At 39.6% G+C, this 11,300-nt stretch overlaps 1 protein-coding gene across 1 annotated transcript in view; it reads left to right on the top strand.

Moving 5' to 3' along the window:
• Positions 1–4,914: 4,914 nt before the first annotated feature.
• LOC111217736 overlaps positions 4,915–11,300 on the top strand; it is a 16,473-nt gene continuing 10,087 nt past the window's right edge. The window contains exons 1-4 of the mRNA XM_022739722.1: positions 4,915–4,940; positions 6,119–6,172; positions 7,716–8,300; positions 8,379–8,466. Of these exons, the coding sequence (XP_022595443.1) occupies positions 6,159–6,172; positions 7,716–8,300; positions 8,379–8,466 (687 nt within the window). The 5' untranslated portion in view covers positions 4,915–4,940; positions 6,119–6,158. The remainder of the gene's footprint in view (positions 4,941–6,118; positions 6,173–7,715; positions 8,301–8,378; positions 8,467–11,300) is intronic.

Raw genomic sequence — 11,300 nt, 5'->3', positions numbered from 1 at the left:
TCTGGCACCGGGAGGAGAGGCCGCTGACAATATGATGAATATGATGAACTGCCTCAAGTGGCTTCAATTCAACAATCAAGACGCAAGCATAGCGGTTAAATGACTTTGACTAGGCCCTGATGTCAACCGGATGGCGGACACGACACAATCCATCTGTAAGCGGTAATCAGGAGGGGATTAGACGTTTTCACCGGCAGCAGGAATAACACACATTATCAGTTCTCAGATGACTAATGAGGAAAGTGACTCCGCCAAAAAAGTTTCCCAAACACTCTAATCGGCATATTTGCCTTCTGCGTAAAATTTGCCATAGCTCCAATTTGGCCACTTGGAGAGGGCTCCTCTAAAAGTATTCCGTCCTGGAGTCATGTGCGCAAAATGCATCCGATGATGATGTAGGTGTAAAAGACGGGGATAGGCTTGTGGAACGGGCTCCACTGGAACCTCAAACCGAATCTAGATCATTCTGTCTGTTCTGCGTCGGCGTGTCGCTCCCGGTGAATCAGGTGCCTCTCCGGCAAATCCTGCGGGTCAAGCGCTAATCTGAGGGATTGTCCCGGGCAACTCAGACGTGCCTCCGCGTCGAACTGCGTCACTGACATCAACAACGGCGGTTTGCTGCGCAGAGCTCGGTCCTAACGCGCTCTCAGCCAGTCCATGCACTGTCAGATCAGTGGCGCACAAACCCGCAGTGCGCGCAGTCACTGCTCCGTCTCTCTCATTCAACTTTGCTTTAACATACACAATATTCAAAGTAGTTGTGAACGATTACAATGTAAGAATAATAATTATAGTTCATAGTCATTTTGTGTCTACTTTTTATTTTAGTCGTCCCTTTTGAGCTTTATTTTAAAAGAGATAATTTCCCCAGGAAGATTTAATGTGCGCCAGGGGTCTGAATCAGCGCCTCATTCCCCTCTTCACAATCAAACAGGTCCGGACCACAAGGACCATATGGATTCACTGGTTCATATTTATAAACAACAGTTAAATAAAACTTTAATATAGATCTACAGTCCAACAACAAGAATATGTAAAGAGGCTAATCGATAATAGAGCATATTAATACCAAAGCATGATGATCATCTGACATAGATAGATAGATAGATAGATAGATAGATAGATAGATAGATAGATAGATAGATAGATACTTTATTTATGCCCTATGGGAAATTCATGTATGACATAGTTGCCAACACGTCCAGAGAAGGGACAAGGTGGAGAACCACAAAAACCACTCCACAGAGCTCCAACTGGTCTGGACCACTATCTTCAGCGCCCCTAGTGGTAGTGACCAGCGGTCTGTTTTAGCGACCACGGCAAGTGGACAGACAGACCCTTTTAAAGAACAGAAGACTTGTAGTTCTCATGAGAGATTATGGGACACTGGGTGTTAAAAAAGACATTATTTATGTAATTTAGTTTGAATGTTATTGTTGGATATATATGTATGATTTTCCATCAGGTAGTTACTATAATAATAATTGTTATAGAGTGGCTATTGCATGCTTATTAAGTTTCAAGGCCTATAGAGGGCGCCCCTGTATTTTGCATCTGGGGATTATGCAGTGTGTGTATAGGAGAGTCACACATGATGGTACTGACAGGTTGTGTCGTGTTATGATGGGTCCTGCAAATAAAGTCAGCGCCCTAAAGATATGTTCTACTTCTATTAATTGATATCCGACGATATCACAATAATGACGTGATATTTTAGCAATAATTCTCATGTATCTCACCTTGTACATGGTCACATAGTTCTGTATTTAATGCTACACACCAGGATCCGTTGAACCCTGGTTAGATGTTCTGCTGGTCGATGAGCCCATGATGAGCCCTGGGAACCCGACGATGACTTTTAAATACCACATCGGGAGAAAACCTCCGTTTCGAATAAAAACAATGAGGTCGTCAGGTACGCCCGTTCACGTCTTTGTGTGGCTGCTGATTGGTCGACTGAAAGTGCTACCGCTCTGTCCCGCCCACTGAACACCGGAGCCACATCAGATCTTCACATTACTCCTCACAGGAGAGCAGATAAAGTCTGTCCAGAAAGTCTCCAGATATGTCACTACCTGCTTTTATGAAGAAAAGTAGCCACAGGGTTTTAAAAGTCACCTAATCTCGCGAGAAAATCACAAAATTGCCAACGCTGCTCAGTATGAAACCTCCAGCCCTTTTTATCAAGCCAAAGAAAGCACACTGAACAGGAGAGGATCCCAAGAGCTGGAAACTGTGTGGGAGCCAGGACGCCAATCAGTCTCTTTCTACACTCACTGTCAGACTGGCCTTGATAAATCTGCATGACAAATTCAAATTTGCAAACTGTAAATACAACAAGATAATGGCACTGGTTCGTGATGCTGTAACAGGTGGAGCTGTATCGCCACCTTCACATTAACTCATTCCGGGGCACTGGTTTGGTGTGTGTGGGATGTAATGTGTGTGTGTGTGTGTGTGTGTGTGTGTGTGTGTGGTGGAGTGGAGGGAATCTCACTTGGTTTGAGCCAATGGGTGCTTTGGGTGTCACATCAGCAGCTGAGTGAATGCAGGTGTGTGAGTGTGCCTCCTTCCATATAACCACATCCAGCAGTCACTGCTGCCTCTCATTGCGCTCGGTGGCTGTGGCTGTGGCTGTGGCTGTGGCTGTGGCTGTGGCTGTGGCTGTGGCTGTGGCTGTGGCTGTACATACAGGCCCATTTGAAGAAGCTCACTTGTGGCATTTGAGCATTTGAGTGACTAAGGTCTGCCCTCAGTTGTGCCTCTCATTTCTCTTGGTCTCTGTGGTAAGGCTGCCCCCTATGGCTGTAACAAGCCTGTCAATTGAACAGGTCTGGACTGAGGAAGCAAACAACTGGCAGCGCAGTTCTCGACCGTGGACTGCACTTCTGTCCCCAGCGGGTAGGACATGGACTTAGTGATTTTGACCATTTGAATTACAATATTTGAGAAAGAGAGAGAGAGAGAGAGAGAGACGCAGGTTGTTCTCTCAACTCACTGCGGAAAACTAAAGAGCTGTTCTGTTTCTTAATTTAAAAATGATGAGTGTTACCCTCAATATGTGACTGTGACAAACATGACTGTTTTGCAAAATCTATTCACACCTTTCACTCCCCCAAACACATGTTCTTAAACATGTTCAGACCAGACACAAGTTTACATTAGACTTTTGACAATTATAATTAAATCTCAGTAATGTTTTAGGAAAACATTTTTTATGAAACAGAGTGAAGGGTTAAGGTGTGTGGAGGCAAATGTCACATGAAATACCTGCTAGAGCAACATTTATAGAGAGATAACAATTTTATTTCCCTCTGTTTTATTAAGAACCATAGACCTGTGAATCAAAAAACAAGGGCCACCATGTTGTCAAGGGGTAAAAAGAGAATAATCTAAAGAATAAAAAATAGGACCTGAAAGAACATTACTTCTTTTAAAGTAACAAACTCTTATCTAAACTGTTTAACAGCTTTCTGCTGGAAATGAAAACTGTAGCGTTGTGTCCATATGTTTAAAAAAAAAAAAAAAAAAAGGTGTCAGAGGAGGAGATAAAATAAATTGCTTCCCCTTAGATAAAGATAACCATAAAAGAGCAGGAGTGGACAGTAAGTACATTTACTTGAAACCTGTACTTAAGTATATTAGCTATTTGGAAACTGACTTTTACTCCACTACGCTTAAAAGACAAATATTATCGGCTACTTTTGACTCCACATACTACGAAGTTTGAAGCAGCTTTTAGTCAGCTGAATGAACTTTCTTTTATTAGCCTATGGAAAATGTGATTGACCATACACTGTGTTCATCACAGGAGAAAAACCAATCACAGCCAACTCCTCCACTGTCAGTCATGTCTGAACCTGTCAGTGTCCTAACCATGGCTGCCTCTGATAAAGATGAGGCAGGAGATTCTTCAGCAGAGACCATGGTCTGATCTGAAGTCTGTGTTTGAAGGTTTAGAAATAAAGAAAGATTCATTCAGTTTGAAATGTTTGCTGTGTTTACACAACCAGACTTCATCACTGACAAATAAAAAAATAAAAAATACGAAAAACTAAGGCTCCTTTTGTTGATTCAGTTGTTTTAATGTCCATGTCTACAGTCTTTGTATCATATTCTACAAGCTTTTATTCTCCAGATTCTACAGTCAGTTCAGTCATTAGGTTCTATAAATGTAGAACAACATAAGTATTTTAGAATCAAGTACTCCAGTACTTTAAATCAAGTAAAACAACTTTCACTTGTATTGGAGTAATATTTGACCAGGAGGATCTAAACCCTGACTAAAGTAATGGAGCTGTGTACTTTGTTCACTTCTGACTGAACCTGTTTGTGTTTTATTCTGCTTCTAACAGTAAAACAAGATGCGAGATCAATGAATATCACACTGCTTTTTCTGTTTCATTCATTCTGCTTGATTCCCTTCCTCTCCTCATGTTACTTTATCTTTATTTTGTTTTTCATTTCTTTCTGTCTTTCTTTCTTTCTCAATAATTTCTTGCCTTCATTTAACTTTTTCAACTTTTAAGTTCTCACCTCTTTTGTTTTCATTTTTGGACAGATTTGATTCGACCCATTTTAAAGTTAAAATGTGGCACAGCAATACTGTGGATTTCATGAGGTACCATTTCAAGATTTTCAAATGAATCAAGGTGACACTAAATTAACATGAGACACTTAAACTCTCATTTGCTTTCAGCAGTAAGTTATATGGGAACATTGAGACCACTCTCATGGCTGTCTGTTAAACATGAAGCTCTTGTCAGATGCTAGTTAGCTTAACACAGAGACTTGGGGCCACTCTTGGAGACGTAATTTCAACTGGAGGGAAATCCTATCTGAAGGGGGAACAGAACAGACTTGGAGAGAAGAACTACAACCAGCGAATCTGTGCTGAAAAGACCAAAAAAAAAAAAGCAGGAAACAAGTGCAGAGATTAGGTGAGATTCTCCATTATATTTGCACAATGTTCACCACACACCCACATGTCAAACATAATAAATCCTAGACTAACTGACAGTAGGAACAACAGCTGCAACAACAAATCTAATAAAACAATGATGATGACAACAATAATCATTTTGGTGACCTTAATATAAAGGCTGGCCCTTGGTAAAGCGCTCTTCCTTCCCCTGTAACTTGGGTTGTTCTTCCCTCTTCTACAATGATAAATACCTCAGATTGAATTCATTTCATAGTATTGCTGCGTAAAAATTAATACATGCATCCCTTTAAGTCTTTGATATTTTCATTTATTTTAATGTCTATTTTCTGTGCACTTATATTGCTGTAGTGAAGCTTCTACTTGTGTCTATCAAACCTAACAATCGCCTTACTGATCGGACCATGTTCTGGTCCAGTCTGGCTGAGTTCGTGTCGACTGTCCGCAGATAAAATCAGTGTGTGGTATCTTAAGACTCCAAGTCTTCAGATCCAGTCGCTGTAAGTCGTTCTCATGAAGAGTCTTTTACTAAACTAAACTGAGCACTTTTAAAAGAAAGCTCAAAACTTATTTCTTCACTTTAGCTTTATGCACTGCTCAGCACTTCTTTTAAATGTCTTCTTATTTAATGATTTATTATTTCATCTCATTTTACATTAATGTTTTTTCATTTTAAATCAATGCTTTTACATGTTTTTGACCTCTTTCCATGTGAAGCACTTGGTGCATGTGATTTCTTTGTTGTAAAGCACTTTGTGCTACATTTCTGGTATGAAATGTGCTATACAAGTAAAATAGTAAAGTTATTATTATTGTTATTATTTATTTTTTTATTTTATTTTTAATTTTTTTACACATATTTTAAACATTTTATCATTTCACTGTGACGAGTATGGAAATGTGATTGACGGTTGGTCCGACCGCAGTTTCTCAAGAGGAGGAGCGACAGCACATGAAGGACTGAACACTTTTTCACAGTCTCAGCCTCCTTAATAACCTCTGAGTCTGGAACAAGTTAAGTGCAGGCACGTGATTCAACTTGCTGATGTGGAGAAAGGAAAATGAAACCACACACACCTGGTGAAGTTGCTTTCTGAGAGGTGACTTTGTTCTTTCAACATATTCAGTGTTCTTTGACACAGCGTCCAATCTCCTTCTTTTCTATTTTATCTGAAGCCCCAGTGAGCAGCTGAAGACTTCACACCAAGGAGACAAAATGTCTGGTGCAAGGTAAAGTTTGAATCTTTTGAACAGAATAAGAGAAAAACCGAGTGACAGAAAAGGGTCAAATAAGGTGAAAGGAGAATGGTTACCGAAATATAGATATTTGATCCCGATATAAAAGAAAAATATTTGAAGCAACACAATAACTTGTTTGGAAAAGTCTGAAAAGTTAATCCAAATTTGTACATCAGACCTTTGTTTTTTCTTCTTTCCTCTCCCAATAATCATCTTGTGACCCCTCACATTTATCTTGTGACCCTCTGGAGGCTCCTAACCTCTAGTTTGAGAAACACTGGACCAAATTGCTTCATTGTATATGAAATAATTAAAACCAGCTCCACCTGGACCAGTTAAATGCTACTTATGCATCTGATAATGTCATATACTGTATGTTATTTTATCATCATTTGGGCCACTACTTTTACTCTTGATACTACTAACTACATTTTGCTGATAATTATTTGTTCTTTCAATGTAGGACTTTACCTTGTATTTCTACATTGTTATTTTAGTACTTTTACTTAAGTAGAGGTTTTACATACATCTTCCACCACTGTAGAAATGAATAAAAAAGGCAACAAATAGAGAAATAAAAGCCTTGAAGCTTTTGTTTTTTCATTGATTGTATTATTCATCATTGTACAAATAATTTTACAGTTTTAAATATACACTGTAACACTGCAAATAATCATGTACAGAGAATCATAATTACACATAACACAACGACGACAGAAATGAAACTTTCTGTAAGCTTGAACTCACCTTTTCACTTGTGTGTTCTGGCAACATCTGCTGGTCAGACTGTGCAAATGCAAAGAGAAAAATAAAAACAGTGACACACCCTGAGCAGACCTTTTTGTGAGGGTATAAAATTCAATAATGATTCCAGCATTTCTTCAGCCATTTTAACAGTGCAATCTAAATGTATAAAGTCCAAGACTGCCCAGGCGGTGAGATAGTGAAAGTCAGTAGTGTTTTTGTTTCTTTGTAGCTGTTTTGTGTGTGTAGTCGTTTATTTTCTCTTTGCAACACTTTGTCGTCATTTGTGTCTCTTTATGTCTCTTTGTCAATCTTTGTAGTAGTAGTAGTAGTAGTAGTAGTAGTAGTAGTTGTTGTTTTGTGTCTTTTTGCACACGTCTGTGCCTGTTTGAAGTCATTTTGTGTCTGTGTCTGGAATCGTGGTTTTGTGTCTTTTTGTAGCTATTTTGTTCCTTTTTGTCGTTTTTTTGTGTCTGTCAGTAGTTTTTTGGATCGATTAGTAGTCATATTTTGTCTTTTCGTAGTTAGTTTGTGTCTTTGTAGTATGTTTGTGTCGCTTTGTTTCTGTTTGTAGAAATTTTGTGTGTTATTGTAATCATTTGCTCGTCCTAACTGGATGTTCTGTTCCTCTGTAAAACACAAAACAACTACAAAAAGAAGCAAAATAACCAAACAGAGACAAAAAATGATCACAAACCTAAGATGGAGTCACAAAAGTTCTTTCAGTGAGAGTTGCTGCACAATAACAGCTCAGTGGGTCAGAAAACAAGGTTGTTGTTTTGTCTTACAGAAAGGAACTACAGGAGGCTTTGTGCCACTACGTCACAGACACCCTCGTCTCCATGGCCTCAGTGAGAGGATTCTGTGAGACGGTCTCTAAATGGGTGCTTGCGAGGGAGGAGGAATCCAAGATGATCAAGGACATCAAAGACAGGTTTGACAAAACTGACCTGAGCCTCAGCCATGTTGCCAAGTCACAGGAGAAAGGTAAGGCCTTTCTGGAATATATGGACAGCATGGTGAAAGGAAAACAAACCTGTGAGGAGCTGGAGAAGGAGCTGGCAGCTGTGCTGGAGGACACTCTGGGAGGCCTGGAGAAGCTCGACTGCTTCCTGGATGCAGTGGAGAAGCTGGCGGTCACCTCACTTCACGTGTTCATGGAAAACCAGGTGTTAGTTCTACCTGGAATGATCACCCTTGAAAACATTCAGGCTGTCATCGCTGCTGCACGACTAATCTGCCCCCTCCTCCTCGAGTTTAAAAGAGATGCACGAGTCTTCTTTACTCCCAGACTCCAGAATGCAGAAGTGCTGTCGTATCAGTTGGACAGATACATACAGACCATCCAGATAATCTGCGAGCAGTTTGAGAAAAGGTAAACAGTCATTTCATGAACAAAATAAAATGCACATTTTGCATTAGTGGCATAATAAATTGTAACTGTCCGTCACAGCTCCCTCTGGGACTTTTGCCTGAAGAAGACTAAAATTAGAAGCATAGTCGTGCAGATGATGTGGCTCAGGGAGTGGCAAGGTTCCTCAGTAAAGTTTATGCTTTTGGAAAAGGCATTGATTCACTTGTTGATGCTGCCTCTTGCTGCCTCTGCGCCTCTGCAGCTAAGGTGTTGCGCAAAGTGAAGAGCTGATTCAGCAGTGTTGGTTAAGGTGTGTGGCCCAGGAAGGTCAAAGCGTTTACGCAATGTGCCCAGGGGTGGCTCAGACATCCCAGATATTGGTCAGGCAGCAGTCAAAGGGCCTCTCGCTCTCTCCAATAATCCAGCCAGGGCAGGTTCATCGCACTCAATGCTCTCTTTCCTCCGGCTGCTGGACATCTTCTTCATCTGTAAAGACAGCATCGGTCTGGCTAAAGGCAGTGAGACTAAAGTCTCAAAGTTCATCAGAGCCAGAGCTGCACTTTTTTGAGCTCAGAGATAGAGTCATGTGGAGCAAGATTCCGTGGCTCTTTGTGTCACAAGCCTCTTAACATCAGAGAAGAAACGACTACGGTACGGTACTCTGTGGAACACCATTTTATCCATGAAGTAGATCTAGATCTACACACACAGAGGAACAGATGTGAACATTTCATTCTAATCAAGTGTAGCATTAAGCACTCAGTAAACACACAAAATACTGCATCTGTGGCAACTCTCTAATGTGCCTTTTCAGTGCCTACCTCTTGAATTTAATTTATGAATGAATTGATACAAAAAATTCAATCAAGAGCTGCTAAATGGGACTTGATTATTATCCAAACACAATATAACATCTCTGTTTCTTAAATTGCTATAAAGGAGCTACTTGTAAGTGTTTCTATTGCCTGTATACCAACAATTAGCATTAACATGTTGCATTTACTAACCAGTTTGCCAAGAGCTTCAGCCCATAGTTGAATCTACAAGACAATAGTATATAATACATCCTCTGAGCAGCAGATTCTTCAGGCAGACTGGACCGCTGTCTAGTAACTCGGTATCAGAAAAGTGACGAGGACAGTGCTGACACGGAGCTGAGGGTCTAGCTGGTTAGGCGATTGTTAACTTCAGTAGAGGAAAAGAGAGTAGATAGACAATACAAAGCAAAACAAGAAGTTAACATCTGTGTTTCTTTCCAACCCTGAGACAGCTGTTGGTGAGTAAAGGAATAAAGTTTGATGCTGATCAACAACAATTCCTCTAGATACTGCTAGGTAAACAGCATTTTATTCCTGCTAAACATTAGCCTAACCAGCAAAACTTGACAAAATACTCCTTTAGAAGTTTATTTCTCATATAACAAGTGATTACTTGAGTTGGTTTAACAAATTAATGTGCAGTACGCTACTTTCGCTTAACTGAATTTCTTTTTATTTCTTCTATCTTTATTTTTTTTTAGTATGAATGTATCTACATATGTCAATTCAGTCGATATAAACATCTACTATGAAGATATACTTACCAGTAGGGTTGCAATCTGTCACCAGACATTTATGTCTCTAAAATAGAAGACTTCTAATGATGTAGATTACCATTATCAATAAGAATAATACATTATTTTCTTGGATATTGTTTTTTGTTCATACAATGTGGACTTTTTTTTTGTTTCATGGAGGCACCTGCTTTTACCCATCTCTTGCAATTCCTTTTCTTTAAGCTTTTAAACTGCTCACATTTTTACACGTTCTGTGTTTTATTTTGAAGTTATTGATCCATAAAGAAGATATATTGTGTGTTTAAGAACCCAAAAACCATCTCAAGTAGTTTACCATCCCTCTCTCTCTAGCAAGAGCAAGTCCAGAGGCCTCAACACTACGTGTGCTCCGAAGGAATGTCCCTTTAAATTCTTCAAAACAATAACTAATTACTAATAATAAAAAAAAAAAATGTTGCTCACTTTCTATTGTGCAGAGATATTAAAATGATATAATGATGTAATAATTATTGCCTTGTTAATTTTCCACCCTTGAAGACAGGAGTGAATGGATTCGTACAAGAGAAGCTCAGAGAGTGCACAAAGGGGAGTATTACTATTTAGATCTGCTTTTTCTTGTCCAATGCACTTTTAAAATCCCAGCTCCCCAGTCCACACTTTACACAGCCCAGCCTTTCTACTAACTTGTCATGATCCATTTTCACCCCTGCACTCATTCACTGATTAATGTGTGGTGCTTTCAGCACCACTCTGTCTTAGATACAGAGTTGGAACCAGGAATATGCTCAAATAATGATAATTGATATGGAATGGCGGGGAGTCATATGGTTAGGTTTTGATAATCAAACTGTTTTAAATTATATGGACAACAAAAAAACTAACAATTAAAAACCAGCTGCACCTCTCACAACTGACAGCGGCTCAACAGCTCTGGTGTTACACCCCATTGTGGATAGCTGAAAGGGAAGCCTTCACCAAAGTTCAGTGGTGTGTGCAAAATACATATATAGTGTTTGTAGGAATTTCAGGAAAACAGCAGGACCCGACAACAGAAGATTGGTTTTTTCCGCGTTTTTATTCTGACACTTGCAAAGTTGGACGCCTCAGCGCCGCTCTGTCAGTAAAACTCTTGTTTGTTACAGAGGAGTTTACTGACCATACAATGAGCGCAATGCATGCTTACTAACAACTGCTTTCTATACACATCAATTGTCACGATCACCTGTACGTACATTACGTCATCACTCCTTGACTACTGCACTACCTGTATGCGCACTAAGCCAATTAAATAGGACATGAAACAGAAAAATGCGAATGCACAATACAGCAGTAGTAGGCGCACAAGTTCTGTATGGGGTAACATAAATTAGAGTTTTATGACCCCCAAAGATAGTTAATGAGTGAATATGTGCTGTAATTTCCTAATACACATAGAAATAAAACACAACAATATTAGCTTAAAAGGT

The sequence above is a fragment of the Seriola dumerili genome, unplaced genomic scaffold (assembly GCF_002260705.1).
Source record: "Seriola dumerili isolate Sdu_G_001 unplaced genomic scaffold, Sdu_1.0 BDQW01000044.1, whole genome shotgun sequence".
Lineage (NCBI taxonomy): Eukaryota > Metazoa > Chordata > Actinopteri > Carangiformes > Carangidae > Seriola > Seriola dumerili.
This window is presented reverse-complemented; position numbering and strand designations above follow the sequence as displayed.